This window comes from Cyprinus carpio, chromosome B9 (assembly GCF_018340385.1).
Source record: "Cyprinus carpio isolate SPL01 chromosome B9, ASM1834038v1, whole genome shotgun sequence".
Lineage (NCBI taxonomy): Eukaryota > Metazoa > Chordata > Actinopteri > Cypriniformes > Cyprinidae > Cyprinus > Cyprinus carpio.
Genome location: NC_056605.1, coordinates 17,912,412 through 17,937,542, shown reverse-complemented (window position 1 = coordinate 17,937,542; position 25,131 = coordinate 17,912,412). Strand labels below are relative to the sequence as shown.

Sequence of the window (25,131 nt, the reverse complement as noted above, 5' to 3'; positions counted from 1 at the left end):
TTTCAAAAACAGCGATAGTTTAAGCCTGTCGAAACGAGGAGACTATAGGCCTATTAAACGGGGTTATGCTTGAAGCCGAAACTGTTTTCTACGTTGTGGTGAAAAGCCACGCCTGACTCATGACCATGAAAAGAAATCAAAAGTAAAAGTTTTGAGTCTTTGACTTCGACAAACACAGTCGCAGGACAGGCGGACATGGCTACTGAAGAGTTCCCATACCCTCTCTGCGTGGAGGGACAGTGGGACCCCCACACTCCCAAACTGAAAAACAAACTTGTGATCTATTTCCAGAGTAAAAAATCCGATGGAGGCGACTGCGAGGTGGAATATAGTGTTTCTGGTGGACAGACAGCAACTGTTCGATTCAAATCAAAGGAAGGTAAAGTTGCCTTTTAAAACTCTGATCTGAATCACTGTAACATAAAGCCTAATGTAAAAATGCTGCGTTAATATTATTACGTGTCATAGGGTATATCTAAGCATAAATAGCCTATGTCGTGGAGTGACCGTGGGAGGAGTCCAAGAAACGAAACTGATATAATTTTTTTGCGTGATAAAAATAATAGCCTATGTTTGTTCACTCATATTAGGCTATGTTCTTATTTTTGCAGTGAGACAGCGGGTTCTTAACAAACAAACGCATGAGCTCAAGATTGGTCAAAAAACAGTGAAAATCACTGTGAGCCTTCCACCATCCGAGGCCTCAGTTCCTCAGGTGAGTAGCCTATTTAAATTGAGTAGCCTACTGACTTAAAGTAGGTTAAAAACGAAACTTTGTTTTCTAGGAATCAACTTCTTCGGTCAGCACAATCACAGAGGGTAAGTCATCCTTCACAATAACACTATTCTGGTGTGTAAACAAGTTAAACAAACAAACCAGGCTTATTTCAGTTTGTCTGACTTATTTTGAACCAAATCAATAGACAATAAGTCAGACTAACTAAATTAAGCCTGTCTTATTTTGGTAAACTTGTTTTAGGAAACAGGCCCCTGGACACTTAATATTCCGTGACACTTGCCTCACCCCAGCTCTAACATTTACACTAACAACTAACAAACTAATTAACCATTTATTAATTTATTTAAAATGTTTTTTCTAAACTCAGAAATATTAATTATTTAATCAACTTAACTAACTTGAGAGCCTAACATGAGGTTGCATCAACAAAAGAATTTTTAATTAGAAAAAAAATTACAAAATATTTTCTAATTTTCAGGTTATAACCTTTTACAGTTTACTCTGAGAATCATTATAGATACAACTATCTGTTCTAGAATCATGTATGCTGCAAAATATGCAATAGTGCAAATTGTAGAACTAGTGAACTGTTATAACTTCGCCATCATAACATCTTAAATAAATTAGATAATTGCAAATTGAATAAAAAAAAAAACATGCCAAGTTCTTATAGTTTAATAGTATTTTCTGAGTCATTGGTCCACAGCTAATTCACTCAGATAATTTTTCCGGTGTTTTATTTGCTTCAAAGAAAGGTTTTGAACTGAAAATAAAGCTAAAAAGTCATCCACACTCTGCCCCCTTTCCTGTGTGACACTGGCTCAAGCACAATGCTAACATATGTTTGTCAGTATTTGTGAGAGTCTTATAACTCATTGTACCGTGTGATTCTTTTTGTGATAACAACTAGCTGACTGAACAGCTGTGTATGAAACAAGAAAGCGCGAGTCCAAGGTGCATTATGAGAGACATGAAAGTAGCATTGGTGTCATTAACAAATCAGTCCACCTAGCCCTTTTGTAGCCGAATTGTAACAGCACTTCATAGCCACCATAGGTAGCCATACTCTGTTACAGTATTTTAGTATTGCTTGCACACTATGCTGTATTAAAGGTGCAATAGGTGATTGTCTCCAGATTTTTTTTTTCAGGATACGTCATCAGCGCGTCATCAGTGCATTCATGTAGGCCTACGCTATGCAGACAGAGCAAGAATGACAGGCAAACATCAACAACCTGATGACTTTACAGTTAGTAAACATGATGTATTGTAGTAATGTTGTTTCTGATCATCTGGTCTGTGTGCGTTCTTGCGTTCAGGAAGCGTGGCTTTGGACGGTGATTTGCAGGGAGGGTGGGACGTTCGCTTTCAGTGCTATCAGGCTAAATTTAGGATAGAATTTAGTGTTTAAAAGCATAGAGCTGCTTTGTTTACAACAGTAACCAAGGAAACACTGTATTGCTGCTGTTTCATAAGCGCCACCTGCTGTCAGAGAGTGAATTTGCGTTCTCATTCAGCCCATCTAAGCCCTGTCCCAAATGGCACTCTTCAGGTGTTTCTCAAACAGAATGCTGCATCCTACCGAGGCTCCGTCTTTTCTAGTTCAGTCCTTCAGAGTCTTGTAGGCTAGAGTCCTCCTCGACAATAAATGCTAGAGTGAGACGATCTAGCTAGTGAGCATGGCTACGTCACATATAGTGCATCCGGAAAGTATTCACAGCACTCTGCTTTTTCCACATTTTTATTTTACAGCCTTATTCAATAATGGATTTAAATTCAATATTTTGCTCAAAATTCTACAAACAATACCCCATAATGCCAACGTTGAAGAAGTTTGTTTGAAATCTTTGCAAATTTAAAAAAAAAAAAAAAATCATATGTACATAAAATATTCACAGCCTTTGCCATGACACTCAAAATTGAGCTCAGGTGCATCCTGTTTCCACTGATCATCCTTGAGTTGTTTCTACAACCACTTGTGGTAAATTCAGTTGATTGGACATGATTTGGAAAGGCACATACTTGTCTATATAAGGCCCCACAGTTAACAATGCATGTCAGAGCACAAACCAAGCCATGAAGTCCAAGGAATTGTATGTAGACCTCCAAAACAGGTTTGTATCGAAGCACTGATCTGGGGAAGGGTACAGAAAAATGTCTGCAGTATTGAAGGTTCACAGAAGCATGTAGTTTCTGTTTCCCTTAATGGAAGAAGTTTGAAACAACCAGGACTCTTCCTAGAGCTGGCCTCCTGGCCAAACTGAGCAATTGATGGAGAAGGTCCTGCACTGGTGACCAAGAAGCTGATGGTCACTCTAGTTGAGCTCCATGATCATATATACAGATGGGAGAAACCTACAGAAGGACAAACATCACTGCAACACTCCAATCTGGGCTTTATGGCGGTGTGGCCAAACTCAATCCTCTCCTCAGTGAAGACACATGAAAAAACATTTGGAATTTAAAAAAAAAAAAAAAAAAAAAAAAAACCATCTAAAGGACCCTCGTACTCCGAGAAACAAGATCCTCTGGTCTGATGAACCTCATTTCTAAGCATCATGTTTGAAGGAAACCAGCTGTGCTCATCACCTGCAGAGTACCATCACAAAAGTGTGCTTGATTAAAATGACTGGAGGGGCGCCACAAGAAAGTTTTTTTTTTTTTTTTTTTTTTGGTCGGACGTGCGCACTCTTGTGACTATTGTGCGCTCCTACACCCATATATTAAGCAAAATAATTTCTGACAGTAACTTATGACAATAATTAATATAATTTTAGTACTGATCGATCATCAAACTGATTAAAATAATGTTAGAATAAAAATTGACATCAACGGAAAATCATAAGATTTGACAACATATCATGTTGGACTAATTTGAACACTTTCTTCGTCATGACGTAATTATAATACATCGTCATAATGCATTAATTATGCATGGCGCACTTAGTTAAGATTGTTTTGCCATTTATGTGCTCTCAAAGTAGGCCTATAGCTAATTTCTAAAAATAAATAAATGAATAAAAAATGAGTGAAAAAAATAAAATTATCAGGGCTCATGTTGCCAGTTAAGATGTTTTAAAAAGGCTATTTCAAAATACTATATAAACATCACGGGCTAATATACAGTCGTTAACTTAATTGACACCAACACAAAAAAAAATACCATATATGCTTTCATGTCCGATAACATTATTTTTTTGTCTTACTTTTCATAATAAATTCATAAAAGCTCAGTACTGACTTGTTTTTCGTCAGTTTATTTTCATGAAATGGAATGGGTACAAAGGATTGTGGGTGACTGAAGGTCGCGAAGAATACGTCCCATGCATCCTTCAAAATCAACTGAAGGAAGAACGCAAAACGAAGGCTGCCTTCCAAGGATCCTTCCGATTGAGAGAGCCTTCAGCGACGTTTGATGACGGATATGGATGCAGCCTTCTCCTTATTGCGCCCTCGATACGCACTTCTGCCGAGCCCTCACCTGGGAGAGCTTCGCAGCAGACTTCTAGCCGACAGTCAAATCGGCAATACGACACAAAAGTGTGGACTAGGAAGACCGTGATGGTTAGGGTGCCATTTGGGTCAAGGCCCTATCTATTTTGTTTTGTGCAGATATATTTTATGCAGCATAATTTCACAAAGCCGTGAAAACAGTGAAACCGCCAGAATATTTAAAAAAATAAAATAAAATAAAAATAAAAACCTTAATACAGATATTTGGTCAAACAGCCCAGCACTAGTTCCTTTCTGATCTTAAAAGATTAAAGACAATATGAGGTTTAATTTGCTAGCAGACAAGTGTTATAGCCTACTATGAATAAAGAATGCAGAATATTTATTTTACAATACATAGCCTAGAATTTTTAACATTATATGTAACTTATAATTGAAATTAATTTACATAATTAAACTTAAAATGACATAGGCTATCATAAATCTTTAAGCCAGTGGATTTGTAACGAACCCACTTGTTCATGACACCGGTGTGCATTACACAGATGATATACTGCATTGCCATTGACAACAGTGACCTATTAAATATTTGATCGATGAACGACGCAGTAAGAATCAAGTGTTATGAACAGCCAAGCCATGTAATATATGATGTATACAGTATTGATATATGATATAAATTATATATATACTATGACTATGACAATGGTTTTACTCAGCCTTAACTCAATTTCATTTAAATGTTTATGACAAAACGAAGTATAGGCTTGGTAACTTACTTTCATTAACAACATTAAACAAGAGTTACATTATTTTGTTCAGGAAAACTCTCAGTTTGAAAAACTTTTAAGTGTTGTCGCATTCATAAAAGGCTGGATTGGTTTGAAGAGGTGAAAGGTGAATGTGGACTTCAAAGATGAAGCATGTGTGCCTATGTAGTAATGATTATCTCTGCGATTGTAAAAGATTCCCCTTGATGGAATCGATTCCAACCTTATGAATCGACTCTTGATTCCCAAAGCCCTGGAATCAGAGAATAAATTCAAAGCCATACCTAGCACAAACATGATACCCAAACTACATAAATATGTTAAATGATAATCCTGAAATTAATTCAAATGAAAGTAATTCTACATATATTTGTATCAGCACAGCTGAATTTTTTTCAAAGTAAATGGTGTTTTTACCTTCAGGTGAACCACAGAGTGAAGAAGAAATAGAGGAGGAGGAGGAGCCAGTTGAGGAAACGGAAGAAGATATAACCCCTAGATCAGCTGTAATTGAAAATACCCAAAACTGTGGTCAAGAGTTTCTGACAATGCTGGTGGAAAATGTGCTGAAAGGATCTTCTGCTGAGTCAAAGGACTTCAACACTGAAATAATACCAGAGAGTAACTGTGTTGTGGTGACATTTTCTAATAGCAAGTGTAAGTCATGGGTTCTGTCCCCCAACAGAAAGTACTTTTCAGATGTACATGCAAAATACTAGCTTCTTACTAAGGTCTGAGTGTTGATCACCTTCTTTTATTTCCTGTTACTTATATTACATTCCATAGATGCAGAACATTTCTTAGTATCCTCTCCAAGCAATGGAATAATTAAGAAGAAAAACATGAAAGTCAGATTGCTCGAGGTGACTTCAAAGGTGAAAGCTGAAGGCTTACCTCCAAACTCAAACTCTGACTTAATCATGCTCTATTTTGACAAATTTGCAGAAGTAGAGGATGATGGGGTAATATTTGAAATGGATCAGTCAGCAATAATAACTTTTAAAAATCCTGAAGGTACATGAAGTGGTTTGATTTGATTTATTAGTTGAATTTAACTGACATATGCATAAACTAAACAACGTGTGTTTTTTCAGATGTGCAAAAAGTCCTTGAAGAGCAACATCAAATTAAAAAACAGCCTTTCAGAGTACTGCCATACTACGAATCCCTACAAACAGCTCTATATGGTAAAGACAGACCCACCCTGAGACTTCCAGAGACATTTATAGAGAAGGTTGATAAAACTGTATGGCACCACCTAAAGGAAAACAGGAAATCCCTGGATTCAATCAAGCAAGCTATGTCCAGTCATTTTTGTGAGATGGATTTTCAGTCATCAGCAGTTAACATCAGTCCTTCTCAATCCCTACTTAGCAATGGTGCGAAGACAAGAAAACTCATTCGGACATGGAGAGAAAATGCCCTTTCTGTGTTCTTAGAATCAATGTCTAAGTTTAAATCCAACGAGTTCAACATTCAGGAGGATGCATGGACAGAGATACAAACTGAAATTGAAAAAGCAGTAGTGGGAGAGGCTGTCACACTGGTTCCCTATGTGGATGAAGGAACGATAGCTGTAGCCGGCCTGAAAGAAGATGTGGACAGGATTGAGGGAATCCTGACAGAAATTGTTGAGAAAATCACCCAAAGAATCCAAAGAGAGAAGGGCAGTGAGATAAGTGACATCAATATGACTCCATCTGTTTATAATATTGTTCTCTGCGATGGTTTGGAGAAGCAACTTTGTGACAAATTTCCAGAAATGAACATCACATACCATGTGCACAGCCAAAAGTTAACTTTATGTGGTTTAAAACATGAGGTGCTGGAAACAAAAAACGAAATACTGCAGGCTGTTGTTAATTTGATTCGTAAACCCGTTGAGCTCCACCAATCTGTTTTAGATTTTCTGCACAAGAAGGATCTAGAGGAAATAACTAGAGATATGTTTTTGAACAAAGGAATCTATGTAGCATTAGAAGCTGATGGAAAGAGAGTTTTGCTTGTTGGGAAAACACACAAGGCCTTGAATGTAGGTGAGAAGCAACTGCTGACAGATCTGGATCATCTGAGCTTCAGTGTTGAAGATCCCAGTGTTCTAGGAACATCAGATTGGCATGACCTTGTCTCACGCATAAAAAGCACTGTCACAAATGTTACAGTACAGACAGCTGTCAACCAGGTGGTGGTTTCTGGCTTTGTAGATTCCATAAAAGATGTTGAACAAGAGTTATATACTTTTGTTCAGGAAAACTCTCAATTTGAGAAAACTCTGAAATCTCACAAGACTGTTGTCACATTCATAAAGGATCACAAAAAGCAGGAATGGTTTGAAGAGGTGAAAGGTAAAGTGAATGTGGACTTCAAATGTGAAGACATCGTGATTAGTGGCTCAAGACTTCATGTCTCTAAGTGTGTGCCTCTGTTTGAGGACTTGCTTAGATCTGTGCATCACTGTACCATGAAAATAGTTAAACCAGGGGCAAGGAAGTTTTTCAAGGAGAAAAGGTTCATGTGGGTTGCATATGCCAAGACAAATATGAATTGTTTGGTCCAGTTACTCGATGAGTATGACCACCCACATGACATGGTTCAATCACTGACAATAAAGTCTATTTATGAATATAAAACACACGAAGGAATGGAGATTACAGTAAACAAAGCTGACATGTGTTCCTTTCTAGTGGATGCAGTGGTTGGTGCGTGCAAACAGACCCTCCTACTTGATGGAGGCTTAGCAAAGGCCCTCTCTGATGCTGCTGGTCCTAAACTTCAGAATGACTGCAATCTGATTGTCAAACGTCGGAAGCTGACAACAGGTGATGCTGTTCTCCTCGATGCAGGAGGACAGCTACGTTGCAAGCATGTCATTTTAGCAGTAGGACCGCATTATGACCCTTCCAATCCTCAGGAGTCTGTAAAGCTCCTGAAAAAAGCCGTGAAGAAGAGTCTGAATTTGGCAGATCAAGAAAGCTTCCAGTCACTGGCAATCCCAGCCATTAGTTCTGGTGTATTTGGTTTCCCACTGGACCTGTGTGCAGACACCATTGTGAAAGCTATAAAGGAGTTCTGTGATTTTGTTGAGGGGAATACACTGAGGAAGATTCACCTAGTTGACAATAATGAAAAGACAGTCCGAGCTTTAGAAGCTGCAGTGAAGAACGTTTATGGGGTCAGTGCGCGTACCCATAGCGTGACATCTGGAAGCAGTTCAAGCAGCCAGCAGCAAAACCAAAACCAAGCAAGTTCTTCTCCAAGCCAACACCAGATAGCTGCACACTTTCAAGGAGCATCACAAAGTTTTCAGACAAAAGAAGGTTTAACCATCACCCTTATGAAAGGAAACATTGAGGACACAACAGTGAGTTCAATTTAATTATACATAATATTATTTGGTCTCATTTTTTATTAGAAATATCAAAATGTCTAGACATGTACTTGATAGGGGTTGGTGTTTTGTTATGTTTATATTTATTTATTTATTTATTTATTTTTCATCTCCATAAGTTAAAATGGGCAGTCTGCCTTTTTAGATTTTTTTTGTTTTGTTTTTTGTTAATTTTAAGTAAACTATTGGAGCATGGTTTGAGCTGACTAACCATATGTAAATATCTGATTTTTGTACAGATGGACATTGTTGTGAACACTCTCAGCAGTGACCTGAATCTCACTGTAGGCGCGATTTCAAATGCCCTTCTCAAAGCAGCTGGTCCTCAGCTTCAGGTTCTGCTCAATCAGCAAGTCACAGGTTCTGCCAGTAATGGAGCAGTGTTTGAAACTGCTGGTGTAAACCTGAAGAACAAACTGGTGTTCCATGTTGTTGTACCCCACTGGAATCAGGGGCAAAAAAATGAGCAGAAGGTAACACTCTTAAATGATTTTTAGTGATTAGTAGTTACAAATCAGATGCTTTTAAATGACTTTTTTTTTCTGTTTGTGCAGGTGCTGGAGGATATCATGGATAAGTGTTTGGGTCTGGCAGAGCAGCGTCAGCAGAGCTCCATTGTATTCTCTGCCATTGGCACAGGAAACCTAGGGTTTCCAAAGCCATTGGTGGTCTGCACTATGTTGGACTCTGCCTTCAAGTTTAGCAGTAAAAGAAGTTCAAAGCATGTGAAGGAAGTGGCATTTGTTCTTCACCCCAAAGATACACAAACCATTCAGGTACATGATGTATGATGTCATACCAGTCTTTTTTAGATCCATATGGAATTCCACATTCTGCATAGCTTTGATCCTTGGTATAATAATAATGAGATATTTTCTCCTCTGTAACATTATATGTCATCCACAACAGGTATTCACAGATGAGTTTAGCAAAAGGTTTTTGGGCCAGTCTGCCTCTGCCTCTGCCTCAGCAAGTATTCCCACACAGCCACAGAGCACAGGTGCTCAAAACTTCTTTTTTTTTTACCCTTTTACATGTTTTCTTACCCAAACCATTGATGCAATCATTTCTAACTAACTGGTCTCAAGGTCATTTTAGTAGAATGCATGAAGTCAGCCCCTTGATATACCTTACTATAATGTTTTTTTTTGTTGTTTTTTTTGCATTTTACAATGAAATTATAGGCCCCTTCTCAAAGGTCATAACGAAATCTGGGATTCATGAGACTACAGTGGGAAGAATAACGCTACAGGTCCTGAATGGTGATATTACTTTAGAGAAAACTGATGTCATTGTGAACTCCAGCAATAAAGATTTTACAGCGAAATCAGGTGAAGTTACTAACTTTGAATAAGTCGAAGATTCTTACTCCTTTTTATATGCTGACTTTTTAAGCACTTGCCTAGAATTGCTTGTTGCTTAATTTTATAAGATAGAAATGATTTAGCTGAGATTTAAAACAGAGAGAATAAAACAAATTTTATCTCAAATTGTAGGTGTCTCAAAGGCTATTTTGGATAAGGCTGGTCCAAACGTAGAAACTGAGTGCCAGCAACTCGGTGAGAAGAATGTTTCAATTTCTAAACTAAAATATTTAATAAGAATTAAATAATAAATGTATTAAATATGAAGAAACTTCAGCACACAGAACAGAGCATGTGGTGTCTTATAATTCTGGTTCATGTGTGTTGCCAGGGGCCCAGGCTAACAGTGGACTGGTAATGACTCAAGCAGGGAATCTGCAGTGTAAAAAGATCATCCACATTGCAGCACACAGCGATGCTGTAAGGATCCAAAAACATGTAAGAAAGGCTCTAGAAATGTGTGCCAAGGAAAAGTTCACCTCCATTGCATTCCCAGCTATTGGAACAGGTGAGAACAAACTCAAATGTTGTTAATCTATGTCAAATAATAATGACTGTCCTTACATATAAAGACAACATACAACATATTCAATTCAAGTTTATTTGTATAGCGGTTTTTGCAATACAAATAGTTGCAAAACAGCTTTATAGAAAATTAAGTTTCTACAATATATTTAAATATATGTATACAATGTATATGTTAGTTTTTGACAACAAATTTAAAATAATATCCTATTTTTTTTTTAATTGAGAAATAAGTCTAGATTAGTATTTTAAATAAATAAGTGCTTATTATAAAATGTGATATATAAGTTTTCACCTTACATTAAGTTTAGCAGCCCAAATTGTTACATTATCTTTATATTGTCAATTCAAAACTTTCACTAAAACATAAACACAGATTTTAGTCACATGGCTTTGTTTTTCCTAGGACAAGCAGGGTTGTCTCCGGGTCAGGTAGCTGACTCCATGATGGATGGCATGCTGGACATGATAAGAAAAAATCCCCAGTCCACTCTGAAGCTGATCAGATTGGTGGTGTTCCAGGCCCAGATGCTCCCTGAGTTCCTCAAAAGCATGCAGAATCGAGAAACTGGACCTGTCAAACAAGACCAGAGTACCTGGTCAAAAATCAAAAGTATGAATCACTTTCATTTCAGCCTAATTTGATAGAACATTAATTTTAGGAGTAGCCTTTAAAACATTAAACCATGCACAACAAAGATATCAAATGGCTAAAGATATTTCTCTATTCCAATTTTGTGTATTTTGCAGCATATGCTGCTAGTGTTAAATCCTTCTTCACTGGATCGTGGGAGAAAGAAATAAAACAACATGGCGGCAAAGACTTTGTCATTGAAGGTATGCAAGTAGATCCAGTGTTTTTTTCTATCTGTGGCCCATCACAAGCAGAAGTGGACAAAACAAAGCGTTTCTTGGAGGATACAATCAATGATGAACAAGTGTTCCAGTCCATCACAGACACAGCGATACTTACCTTATCAGATAAAGACCAACAGCGAATCCAGGATCTGCAAAGCACTATGGATGTGACTATAAGGTTGGAATACAAAGCTCATAAAGGTTCAGAAGAAAAATCTGTGGAGGAGACACTTTTAGTGTAAGGTGTCTGTGTAGATGTTTTTTAAGAGACTCTGAGGAAATCCAAGACATGCTCAAAACAGCCAAAGAGGATGAGATACTAAAAAGAGAAATGGATTACACAAGTGAACTTGTTGATTGGCAGTATGAGCAAGGGGGCCAATATAGGAGTTTTGATCAACGTACAAATTTTAATTTAGAAAAGGCCCTTGCCAGACAAGCTGCAGACATCAGAATTTCCTTCCAAGGCCAAACTTATCAGGTCACACTGCCTGAGGGTCCTGCGGTGAGCACCACTGGTGGAAACCGGATGAATATTAGACGCATTGACAGACTGAAAGGTATTTGTTGAATTGTATCATTTATCAATAAGAAAAACAAAATACATGTATAAAAATGAATTAAAATGAGTGTGTAATTTATTATATTGTTATTGTAATACATAAAATATGTGAATTGGATGTGATATGTCTAATTGCACTAGAACTGTTGTAGATTTTACAACCGCTTTAAATTACTAGATGTTTTTCTCCATTAGCTACTGAAGATATTCCACAGCATTGGGATGCAATGGCACCTAACGAGTTGCACAAAAAGTTTAATTTGCAACCTACCAGCACAGAATACCAAGATGTATTGAAGCACTTCCAGGCCTCTTGTCCTAACAACAAAGTTTTGAAGGCATGTGTATAATTTTGTTTTATTTTATTTTTTATTTATTTTTTCTTATTAGATGCTTATCAGATGCTCTACAGGATTGAACATTAAACTTTAGCTAACTGAATTTTTCATTTATTTTTTATTATTTAACTTAAATATTTATTTTATTTTATTTTATTATTTATTTTTGGGAGTCAGGCAGTACAATACATTGTAAAGGACCAGGAAATAAACACATGGCAACATCACGGACAACTCGGTTTCATACTTCTGTCCATTATAAGAATGTTAACTGGTTTTTACTCCTGTTTTCTGATTGTAGATTGAGCGAATCCAGAATCCTGGCATGTGGAAGAACTACCAGAATAACAAAAGTGTCATGGAAAAAAAGAATGGCCATCAAAACAATGAGAAAAGACTCTTTCATGGAACCAGTGAGCAGACTCTCGGTCACATTGAAAAGAGTGGATTTAATCGTAGCTATGCAGGAAAAAATGGTAAATCATTTACTACAATCACTTTCATTTTCACAATTCACCTTCCATGATTATACTTTGAAGTGGTGTATATATTAATTTCTCATCTTATTTTTCTTTGTTTCTTGTTACAGCTGCAGCGTATGGAAATGGCACTTACTTTGCACTCAATGCAAGCTACTCTTCTAGCAACACATACTCAGTGCCTAATGCTCAGGGACAAAAACACATGTACCTCTGCAGAGTCCTTACAGGTGACTACACTAGAGGACAAACAGGGATGATTGTGCCACCTGCAAAAAATTCTAACTGTGACCTGTACGACACGGTTGTGGACAAAACTAATGCGCCGACCATTTTTGTGGTATTCCGAGATGATAATGCATATCCTGAATATTTAATCACTTTCACTTAGTCACTGAAAATAAACCATTTTACACAGTGAGGCAGAGGGCTTGATCACATCAGATACAATCAGGGAGATGAAGCACCCATAACGTGTCTTATTAAATATAAAAATTTAAAAGAGCTTTATTTACGGAACCTGAATGTGCCTTATAATGAATTCATTTTCTGTTATTTCTACTGTAAAGTTTACAAAATTGTGTCTGTATTCTGGAGATCGTTTCAATAATTTGCACAAACAATACAATCTTCGGGAACATGTAAACAAACTACACTGCAAATAAAGATCTTAGAAAACATGTTTTATTGTTATTTCTTACACCCTTCTACAACATCCAGTTGATACTTTAGGCATTCAGAAACATTTATAGGCACAATCAAAATATGTTTGCTATTCCACATCTTAGTTACAAATATAAAAATAAGTAAATACAGTAAATTTTCTGATTTATCCAGAAAGTAGGCATATAAAGATATATTGGGGGGGAAAAGATTTTAGGAACCTTGCATTTCATTATAACAACCGAAAATAATACTTTGTTTTAAGTTTTAAAATCCTATTTTTCTGTATACATGTCTTCATAATATTTATGAACAAAAACTCAAAATTTTATATGTGACCCTGGACCACAAAACCAGTCTTAAGTTGCTGGGATATATTTGTAGCAATAGCCAAAAACACATTGTATGGGTCCAAATTATTGATTTTTCTTTTATGCCATAAATCATTAGGACATTAAGTAAAGATCATGTTCCATGAAGATATTTTGTAAATTTCCTACTGTAATTATAGTAATATTAGTAATATGCATTGCTAAGAACTTCATTTGAACAACTTTAAAGGCAATTTTCTTAATATTTAGATTTTTTTTTTTTTTTACCCTCAGATTCCAGATTTTCAAAGAGTTGTATCTCGGCCAAATGTTGTCCTATCATAACAAACCATACATCAATGGAAAGCGTATTTATTCCAGATGATGTATAAATTTTGGAAAAATTGACCCTTATGACTGGTTTTGTGGTCCAGGGTCACATATATACCTGCACAGAAAGGTTGAAAAAATATTGAAAGCCAGATCACCTTCTATCATGTCAAGAATTACTATATCACACACACAAAAAGAATTTAAGTGAAAATGAATGTCAAAAAAAAAAAAAAACGTATGGCATGAGGTCAACATCAGCAAAGAGACACAAAATCATCAGGAAATATTAGGAATTATATATTCAAATCACCAAATCATTGTCAAAGTGCTAAGTCTGTCTCATCTAGATAGTTTTCAGCCTGAAACAAATAAAATTATGAGCAAATAATAAATTTGCTCAGTTAATTTGTGACTAGTTCTGCTAGTTTATCTTCTTTAGTCCAGGGAGAGTGAGTTCATACCTGTTCATCAGAGAGAAATGAAAAAAAAAACGGGTTAAACATAAACCATCTGCACCATCTTATTGAACCTTACAAATTAAAAAATCAGATGTGCAACAGAGTGCATTAGTGCCAACTTTTTCAGTTGCGTTGGTTCTGGAAGTATTTTTTCTATTACTTTTTCCAATAAGGATTTTAAAAAAGTCGTATTTAAAGCATTATATGGCATGAAGCAAACCAACCAGCTGTGAGCTGAATACAACCTCTGAGCTCACAACGGTCTTTAAGCTTCATAATTTGTCATTAAAAATCAGTTTCCCTATGAAGAAAATGAAGTTTTCAATTCTGGAACCCAACCTATTGCATTCATTGCAAAAAAATTAAGCTGACAACATTTGCTGTCCTTACCATTCTGTGGATCCCTTGATCAGATCAATTTCAGACATATCAATCAAAACTTTAAAAAAGAAGAAAATTTATTTTTTTAAAGTGACAGTCCCGGTAGTTAGAACATGTTTTTGATCTATGTTTTCATCCATGTCAATCCACATTCTTTATCTACTTACCATTCCAATCTCCTTTCGCTCTCTTTTGTGAAGCATTTTATTGTTTTTTACTGCAACATCCAACTTTCTTGTTCTTGCTTCCTCCATTGACACGGCAAACTCAAATCTGAGATAGAGAGTTATGTCAGAAATCTTTGAAACATTTCTAACAAAAGTTAATACTAACAAAAGATAATGCCTGGTTTTCAAATGGCGAAAAACTTCTCTAACGTCTCATTGAAGACAGGGTCCACAGTCTTCTTTTTAACCGGAGTGCGCTTGCGGTGCTTCCACGTCTGATCAGGCAGCAGATATATGCGGACGTAAGTATCAGAGCCGCTCTCGCTGCAGGAGACCAGATCCCTAGGCAGCAAAATAATAGCTTTTATGAATCTTTGATCTGTGAAAATCATTACAATTTAAATAAAACAGGAGGGATAAGCGTCTCACTTGCAGCAGCTGACAATAACAATGAGCCGCTTCCTTAAGGTGGCATAACGCAATGTGAGCTGAATCTGCCCAAAGCTGCCCTGATGATTCAGGATGGCCCTTTAATGAACATATGAACTCATAAGTTAAATCTGAAGATTTTTGTAGAACACAACATTTGTAAGCAGCACCAGATTGTACCTACTCTGGATAAGGGACGTTGTCGGTTAGATCGAAGCGAGAAGAAGCTATGGAGTTCTCTGACAACAGACTGTGGGAATCGTAGCGACGCATTTGACTGGGGGTGGAGGGGGTCGAACGCAGCGCCTCTGTGCCAACAAAAGTGCTACGTCGGTAGGGAGTATACTCTGCTTGGAGTTCATTATAGGAGCTGACTGAAGATGGCACAGGGGCAGGAACAGTCTGTGTCCTGGAGAGTGGGGCAGATGAAACAGGCACTTTTTCTTTCGCATTGCTCTGTGCAGGCTGAGCTGGAACTGGAGTTGGAGATGAGACCTTTTCCTTAGCCTGATTGGGTGGAGCGACAACCTTTGGTTCCAGTTTCTCCAACGTAAGAATCTAATTGAGACGACAGGTGTAAAGGAATTTTTGTTAACCATTATCCCAGCAAATATTACAATACTACAGTCATTATGATAGTCATTCGTGTCTTGATAAACAATAAAACACCTAAATAAATACACATCAAAAACTTTCATTGTTCTTCAGCTCAGTGGTTCTAAACTGGTTGGCTGTGACTCAAACTTGGGATGCAGGTCTGTTCTGATTGGGTTGTGGATGGCAGGATAGCGAAATAAATAAGATGTGGGGGGGGGGGGGGGGGGAATGTCATATTTTTAGTTGCTGACGACAAAGGACAAATTCATCTATTACTTGGAAGAAGATAGTAAAGGCGGATGTCAACATGGACAGGTTGTATGACTTGCCCTTGTCCAACAAATCCATTATATTACATTAGGTAAAAAAAACACACAAAAAAAATATAGGTTCACTAGCAATAAAGACCACAATGTATTGTAGAAACTACAAATATGACTGTAATACTTTGTAGAAGGATAAAGGGATAGGGATTCATCTTCAGAACACAAAGATATTTTTGATGGAATCTGAAAGCTAAATTACATTGAACCCCTGATGTCACATGGACCTTTTTACCAATGTCCTTGCTCCGTTTCTGTGCATTGATCGTGGTAATATCCTTGTTGTCTGGTCAGAGAGCTTTCAAATTCCATCAAAAAAATGTTAATTTGTGTTCTGAAGATGAACAAAGGTCTTGGGAGTGGAACGACATGAGGGTGAGTAATTCATGACAGAATTTTCTTTTTTTGGTGAACTATCCCTTTAAATTAGTTACAATTAATTAATGTATTATAAAATAACACTGAAAATAATTTTGACACCATTTATGAATCTAAGTTAATAAATTTAAATATACTACTGTTCGTTTTTAATTTATATTCATTAAAATATATTATGTAATTTATGCAAATTGTAATGCAGATTTTTTTTTTTATTAACCTAAATAAATGCTGTAACGTTTAATGTTATTTCATGATACCTGATGCATTAAACAACGTAACTGCATTCAACATTAAGGTAAAGTGTTTTTTAAATCCAGGTAAAATCCGTGTGCTGAATAAAATAAAAACAGCAGCTGTAGTTCACTCCCTCACCCTGAGAACAGCTTTCATCTTGATGTGGCTGTTGGCTCCGGAGCGCTCAAGCTGAAAGCGCTGGTCCAGGGTCATGTCGGATACATTGAGCAGCCGGACCAACGGCAGAGTGAGTTTGCCCAGAGATGATTTTTTCTCGTGTTCTTTTACCTGAGGCCACAGGATAACAGAAAGAGACACATCATTTTCTGTATATTATATAATAATACAATTTGTGTTTGTTATATTTATCAAGTTTTGTGTATGGAGGAAAAAGAATAGTTCATTCTTTATGATTGCAAAATAGGTTATGGTTTTATGATAGGTTTACCTCGACATTCAACACTTGGTTATTCACACTGTGCACAAAGAATGTGAAGCATTCATCATAAGTCGGGTCTTTCGAGGCCAACACAACCTTTCAGAAAAGAAACAAACACAGATGAAAACACTCCAGCTTCTAAATGTCTGATTCATTGTGTTTAAAAACTAGGAAACAGAGTGGATTATCATTAGAATTACATTCCAAAAATTTAAATACCTTGGTTTTTTGACTTTGCTGATCAATGGTAAACTCCACGTATGAGTTGGGATCATTAGTTCTTCTGGTGAGCTGCGATTTAAAATGGACACAAATGGAAATCAAACTCATAGACACATTTTGATTATGTATATTCTAAATAACCATGAGTTTTGGTTCCCAAATTCTTTGAATTCCTATAACTTTCCATGATCATGAATTCCCTTGACTTTTTCTTGACCTTTCCAGTCATTTGTGATTACAGGATTTAGACTGTTTTCAAAACAATCTAGCACGGATTTACATTTATGTCAGGTACCAATTCTTGGAAATGATATATTTTTTAGCTAGTGGGAAATGTTTTTCACTTCTATGTCCTGACCAGCAGATTACTCCACTAATAGGTGTGATATTACGATTAGGAGACTACGACACTATGGAAAAAAGACCAAGAAAAAGTCCTAATGTTTCACCTTTTAATTTGCATGATGAATATGCTGTTAACTTGATCATTTTCATAGTTGAACTAGTGGTAGAAACCAGTTAAACAGGTTGCTACAATTACAGAGAAGCAGAAACTAAAACCTGTGCCTTGACTTTATCATGCTTACAGCTAAACGCTATGATATAATCTCTGAAATGCTCCATATTCAGTGCAAGATGGCAGGAGGCTGCATTCCAGACGCATGAGAGGAGTAAGAGTGAAATACCTAGATATCTAGCTTTTTGCCCCAACAACAGAAAAAGAAAGAAAAGCCTAAGGGGAGAAAGCCTAATACACAAACTTTCAAGAAAGGCTTAAAGGAATAAATCACAAAAATCATTCAGTCATCAATTACTCGCTGATATTAAGGCCAAAATTAATTTAAATTTCAGTCTGCTCCTCACACAAACCTATCATATGGTTCCAGAAGACTACTTATGGTACATTATGTGGTATTTTTATGGTATTTGTGGTGTACTTTTATGGATCCCTTTTGAAGCTGGTCACTATGAATCACCATTTTGTTTTGTTTTTTATCTCCAGCTGTTTTCCACTGCAAAAATAACAACATACAGGTTTGGAACAATGCAAAGGTGACCAAATGATGATAGCATTTTCATCGTTCCATTAAACCTATATGAAAAGTTTATTCGTTTAACCATATAGTTTTGCTGGTATTAATTCTGAGAGGTTTTTGGATGTGCTTCATTCTTCCCACAAAAAGCCGAGGACAATATTGGCCACTTCTTACCCGAGATTCTTTGGGTGGTTTTCCATGCTTTTCATTATGGGTGAATTCACGCTGGTCTTTCTAAAGGCAACAAAAAATGGTAAGTATGTAAGAAAAAAAGAAAGAAAGAAGATAGATTACAAAATATCTCGTTCTCACATGCTGTGTTTGTGTTATGATAGGCTGACAGTTTTTTAGTTGTGCTCTCATTGTAAATATATACTCACAGGCAGATTAGATGCACTATCTAAGTACACAGCCAACATGGCACAAGCGAGCCCATCTCTGGTCTGAAATATGCAATTGAATAAAAATCCATTAAAACACCTTTTCATTAATAATATAATAATCAGATTGAAACAAACACACACACATTTTATTAGACAATACACCACTTAAATCACAGCAGGTATTTTGACCATCTGGCACAGCATATAAATGATGTACACTATTATAATAAGCTTACCTCCTTCAGTAGTGCTGGGTTTGTGTGCAAAGAAAACCATTGCAATTTCATATGTATCTGACCAGTCTCAATGTCCTCAAGGGTGAACCACTGCAAATCAAAGACAAAACTTGGTGAACAACAACACAAATGATATTCATTTTATATCATAGAATATTTAGCACTTTTTTGATGTACAGAGAAATTCTGAAAAAGTCTTTGTTTAACTATCGGTTAAGAAGCACGGCAATTCAGATCTTTCTAAAGCTCACCTCATCTAATTCTCTGTTTTTCCTCACATCCCCACAATCCAAACTGTACCTGTGGCAGACAATCCAATATCTCACACAAAATCGCATAAGATGGACAAAATAATGGCCATGATCTGAGCAAACTCATCATTACCTGCCCAAAAAGTCATCTGCATCCGTGTCTTCGTCATAAAGTTCCACCTCCAACTCTTGCCCAGGAGCTTCATGAATGACAAACTATTGAAAACAAATATTCATGCGATCACTATTTCCCATCTGAAATGGCTTTGTACTAATATATTGAGGATTGCTCAAAATTACCTCATAAACTTCATTCCAGCGTGGATTCAAGGTTTCTTTGATGGTCTTTGTTTTGAATTGCTTGTTTCCGACCCTCAGCACAGTATATGGATCTGACTTGCCCTTTACAAGTCCCATCATGTACGTGTCCTTTGCTACAAGATCCCGGGCCTCCAAAACATGGACCCGTACAACACCCTAAAAATGTTCACATGGTGTAACAGTCTGCATTTTTGAAAACAGAAAGTTCTTTGACTGATTTTAGCAATGGGAGCCAATTATTCCCAGTCTTACTCGAGGAAGAGGAAACTTCATTTGGTCAACCTTGACTTGATCGATCAAAGGGATGCACATGCGATTGGGCAGAACCATGAGAGAGGCGATGATATCCACAATGGCCGATTCTGAAAAATGACTAGAGAGGAAATAGAGAGTCAGATTTGCATGGCAATGAACACTAATTATCACGTTTGTTTAATGTATTGAGAAATCCCTGGTTTTCTCAATGGCCACTAAACTTTGTAACTGAAAGATTTTTCTGGGTGACAGAAAGAGAGGCTTAGCAAGCTTTAATCTTTAATAATCCTGTACTATTTATCCCTCCCTGTACTGGAGGCTTTCATGTTACACACATTTGTCTATATGTAAACTTGTATAACAACATTCCATGTCCTGAAGCAATTTTAAAGAAGTGTGGCTAGCTAGTTTGGTTTGTCCATTGTTTTGTTTAGACAAAACAACTGACAAAAATAACTGACAAAAGTAAGTTATTAAATAATGTGATAAAAATACTTTGACCTGTTAACTACAAAAACAAAATCATAAATTTAACAAATGTGTATGGAACTTTCAACTGTTTATTGAGTCACAATCAAAAATAATTCAAATCTATGAACATACTTAAGTCCTGGGCCATCCAAAACATTAGTCATTCCAGTCCAATTGAGTTGCAGAGCCTGGAAATTTAATTTAAAATGTTCACATTTTGAACTAATGAACTCATGACACTTGTTATTTTTTATTTTAAACTAGCCAATTGCATGTAATGTCCATACTCACAGGTCGACGGATGAAGAACATGGTGACTCCACCTACAAGGGGTGACTGGCCAATCAGAGGCTCCAGAATTACACGTAGCATTCCCTGAAGCTGAAAGAAAAAATAAACACATTTATAGTTGTTAATTGCTTTCATATTCAGTAACTTTTTTAATACATTAAGGTCTGGTTTCATAGACAGGGCTTAGCCTAAACCAGGATTAGGCCATAGTCCAATTAAGACATTTAAGTCATTTTTATAAAAAGGCAAGTTTATTTATATATTTTTTATTTATATATTTATTTTATTATATATATTTTATTTATATAGCACGTTTCATACATACAATTTAAAGTGTTTTAAATAAATTGAATTAAAATAATGATTAAAAAGTAATAACAATAAAAACAACGAATTTTAAAACTTGGATTTAAAAATTGATTTAAAATTAATTAAAAGGGTTACGAATAGAAAATGATTATACATAAAATACAGTGCAATCAGTTCGGATGTAGCACAGTGCTCATTCAGTAAATGCACAGTTGAACGGATGAGTTTTGAGTCTGGATTTAAATGTGGCTAATGTTTTAGCATATCTAATCTCTTCTGGAAGCTGATTCCAACTGCAGGCGGCATAATAGCTAAAAGTGGATTCCCCTTGTTTTGTGTGAACTCTTGGCATTTCTAACTGACTTGATCCTAATGATCGGAGTGGTCTCAGCAAGATTGTTTGATTGATTGATTCTTTCTTTTTTCTTTCTTTTTTGGGAGAAAATTAATACTTTTTTCAATACTTTTTGCATTACCCTGATTAAAAGTGACAGAAAAGACATTTAGAATGTTACAAAAGATTTCTTTTTAAAATAAATTCTGTTCTTTTTAATGTTCTGTTCATCAAAAAAAAGTTTTTTAAAAAGTATCACTGTTTTCCATAACAATATCAAGCAACTCAACTATTTTTTTTTTATATTGTTACTTATTAATAGTAAGAAATGTTTCTTTAGAACCAAAGCAACAAATTATAATGATTTCTGAAGGACCATGTGACACTGAAAACTAGAGTAATATCTACTGAAAATTCAGCTTTGCCATAGAAATAAATTATATTTAAAAATAGTTGAAAAGAAAACAGTTTTTTTTTTAATTGCAATTATATTTCACATTATTACTACTTTTATTGTATATTTGAGCAAATACTGTAAATACAGCCGTGGTGAGCATAAGTCTTTAAAGACTTCTCACAGACCCCAAACTTTTAAAAGGCAGTGTAAATCAAAAACGTAGCCTTGCCTGACATAAAAGGCAACTCTTAAATTTCAACTGAAGAAAATGCCATCTATTATCATTAAATTCAATTATTCCTTCACTAACCTGAAGGCCTTTGACTCCTACTTTGATGGCTGGTTTAACATCTGCATCAATGTCTACATCAGCATCATAACTACAGGAGATAAAAGGAAAAGAGAGCTTTAAAATATTTCAGGAAGATGTCAGTCATATATGGGATAGCAAGATAATCTGGTGTCAAAATGAAGTTTGATGCCATAGCTCACATAATGTTGAAGTCGAGGATGACCTCTTTTGTTTCCAGCTCATGTGTGTACACTCGTACCCCTGTAATAGTTGGAGCCTGAAATGCAAATACACAATTGTAAGCTTCTGTATGACTGCTGAAATATAATAATGGGCTAATACAGTCTATTGCCAGTGAGAGGGCAACATTAATGGATGATTATGGAATCGTACATTCTGTCCCATGTGAACTTTAGTGAAGGTGAAGGTCTTCAGATGGGAGCTGGACGTTCTTACAGTTGGCTGAATGTTATCAATGAGAAGCTTTTCCATGTACATGCCAAAGAACGGCCATGCTTGCTGAAGAATCTACAACAAACAAGCACATTTATAGACATGCAATAACAGCAAAAATACTGAAACAGTACAATGTATGACTCCCACAGGCAGACAAATTTATGAGATTCGCCAGCATATAAGAGGTGCAAATCAACATCTGAGGCAGAAATCTTACCTTGTTGATCCAAGCCGCCTTCTCAACATCTGCAAAGTGAATCTATCAGAGAAAGAGAGAGAGATAAATAAATAACAGACTAATAATGAACATTTCACCACAAAATTAAGGTTCACTTGTTTAGAAATAAAAAAACACTTGTGTAGAACTTGCTTAAATATGAATTAATTTTTAGCACATCAGATTCCACATAATTCTGTTTTCCTTTCAGCTTTTCATGAAATATGAATGAGATCAATCCCTAAAAAAATCAGAAGGTTCAAAGGGCGGTTTTAATTTTATTTTGTGGTGTCATTAATATCTGTGGCCTTGAATCTATTATATCTAAATCAATTCTGAAGATCAGATATGTGATATCACCGCGATATTTTACAGAGAAGACAATAAGCAACCTAAGAACCTGAAACAGCTTGTCGATTTTGGTCACAAAGGGCTAAAGGGAGAGTTCACACCAAAATAAAAATTTTCAAAATTGGCTGTCTCTAACAGCACATCTCCTGTGTTTGCCAGAAGAAAGATCATCATACCGGTTTGGGATGACATAAGGGTGAGTAAATGATGGCAGAGTTTTCATTTTTAGGTGAACTACCCCTTCAGGGTTATACTGAGGTTTGTAGACATGGAAATCTTGGGAACTGTAGCAACATAAAATCAGGATACTATAAAATTATACTTTACAGGTCCAATAAAATTCTTTTACAGCATAATCCATTTTATATATTTCTTTCAACTTTAGTATAGGGTGTGTCAGATTCCTGTTTTAAAAAGGGCTGGGTATTTTAATTTAGAAACTCAAGCTGACACCTTGGAGCATGATGTTCCCAAAGCAACACAACAAGAAGCCACACCTCTTACAGTTCAATACCAGCTATTGTTTAGATGCCAAGTATGCATATAAACAAGTACAGTACAGTACAGTATTTCCCCACCAACATACTAATTAGTTTACGTCTTTGCAACTGATTAAAATACATGTTGCACAGATCACTTAAACTAAAATTATACCAGGTCAGTAAAGAGGCCAAAAAGACCACCTACCCAAGCTGGCATGTTCATGGCTTTGAGTTCAGTGTTGATCACGTGCTTCTCGTTTTCCAAAAAGTCAATGGCTGTGTCGATCCTCTGATCTTTCCACCTGCGGTTGTTTTTCCACATGGTCCACATCACCATGCTCAGAAGAATCCAGCTGATGCTGAGTCCAAGCGAGCCGGTCAGGTATACGGGATAGCACAGGACAATCGCTCTCATCATGAACATCAGGAACTCCATGATCAACTGACTGACATCTTTTGCACTGAGTCCCTCTGGATCTCCAGCAGAGATGGGGGGCACTTGACCCTCACTGGCTGCAGCGCTCATTATGTGACTCTGGAGCCTGACTGCTGTTTTGAAGCTCTGGAGAAGGTAGTAGACGAGCGTCTGAATTCACATCAGAGACGCATCGCCTGTCGATCGTTGTACTGAGGTTGGTTTTCCTGGCTACCTGAGATCAAATCCAACCATCAGACCAAAAGAGAAAACAAAAGATTTACCGAGACGCGCTTAGCATCCCTGTGACCCGTCACTTCATCTCCATTAAACCAACTGTGATTGTGCAAACACTCTGTCCATTTTTTGCGAACTTCCGCGTTTCCCATCCATTTGGTTTTTACCTGCCAGCCTCGAAGTAGACACGCCTAAGTTCCACCCTTTTCTGTGTGTGAGAAATAGTACGTCGTTCTTGCAATAAGTTGACAGACAGGATCTGCCTCGAAACCAAACGATTGCATTTAAAGCGAACTGTTCGTGGAACTAGAAAGACGAAGTCGCATTAAATAGTGGCTCATGTAGCAGAGTGAGTGGCCGAGATTTATTGCAAGCCGATTTTTTTTCACTTGGATCAACTTAAGTAGGCTATAATTTTAAAGAAACAACATTTAAATTTGCATTCAGTCATTTAGCAGACGCTTTTATCCAAAGCGATTTACAAATGGGGACAGTGAAAGCAATCAAAATCAACAAAAGAGCAATGATATACAAGTGCTAGAACAAGTCTCAGTCAGTGGTGATGGTCCTTCATCTAGCAAGAAATGTCCAGCCGTGATTTATTCACGATACAGCACGGCCTCTCGCATCTTATTGCTTACTTAAACGTAAAATATGTTGATATGTACACAATCTGAATTTTTGTATTTATAGCAAAGTATTTTGTAATTTTTCTCACACCTAACATTTAAGTGAACGCGATTTAAAAAATAAAATAAAATGGTTATAGTGAAAATTAAAGCCACGATATTTAGCCTATGATCGTGACCTGCTGAATGTTTTAACATATGCATTCATTTTTCAAGGTATTTATATGCAGTTCAAATTTAATTGCCATTGTTTGATCTTGCGCCATCTCAAGGGGTTTCAAAGTCATTGCAGTCCAGAGCATCCTTTTATCAGCTACTTTATGTACATAGTGATAAACTTATGGATAATAGCT

The 25,131-nt window shown here is 36.4% G+C and overlaps 2 protein-coding genes across 2 annotated transcripts; one reads left to right on the top strand and one right to left on the bottom strand.

Moving 5' to 3' along the window:
* The first annotated feature begins 195 nt into the window (after nt 1-195).
* LOC109062520 (protein mono-ADP-ribosyltransferase PARP14-like) lies at nt 196-13,156 on the top strand. Its single transcript, XM_042731264.1, is given in 18 exon segments — nt 196-379; nt 612-715; nt 786-819; nt 5,386-5,619; nt 5,749-5,976; nt 6,057-8,323; nt 8,590-8,823; nt 8,905-9,126; nt 9,260-9,350; nt 9,535-9,681; nt 9,847-9,909; nt 10,046-10,222; nt 10,646-10,852; nt 10,990-11,357; nt 11,360-11,657; nt 11,855-11,997; nt 12,299-12,473; nt 12,587-13,156. Coding segments are annotated over 18 exon segments (5,457 nt in total). The 3' UTR covers nt 12,868-13,156.
* A 619-nt stretch (nt 13,157-13,775) lies between these two features.
* LOC109062521 (extended synaptotagmin-3-like) lies at nt 13,776-24,809 on the bottom strand. The gene is made up of 23 exons (XM_019079612.2): nt 23,703-24,809; nt 22,665-22,706; nt 22,385-22,519; nt 22,192-22,268; nt 22,010-22,079; nt 20,660-20,749; nt 20,501-20,556; nt 19,895-20,015; nt 19,622-19,798; nt 19,455-19,537; nt 19,322-19,370; nt 19,071-19,160; nt 18,832-18,894; nt 18,626-18,685; nt 17,412-17,483; nt 17,202-17,288; nt 16,892-17,041; nt 15,403-15,776; nt 15,219-15,317; nt 15,000-15,131; nt 14,790-14,895; nt 14,632-14,681; nt 13,776-14,244 (listed from the first exon to the last, which is right to left on the bottom strand). The coding sequence occupies exons 1-23, from the start codon at nt 24,021-24,023 to the stop codon at nt 14,205-14,207; spliced, it is 2,544 nt and encodes an 847-aa protein (XP_018935157.1). The 5' UTR covers nt 24,024-24,809; the 3' UTR covers nt 13,776-14,204.
* Between the last annotated feature and the right edge of the window lie 322 nt (nt 24,810-25,131).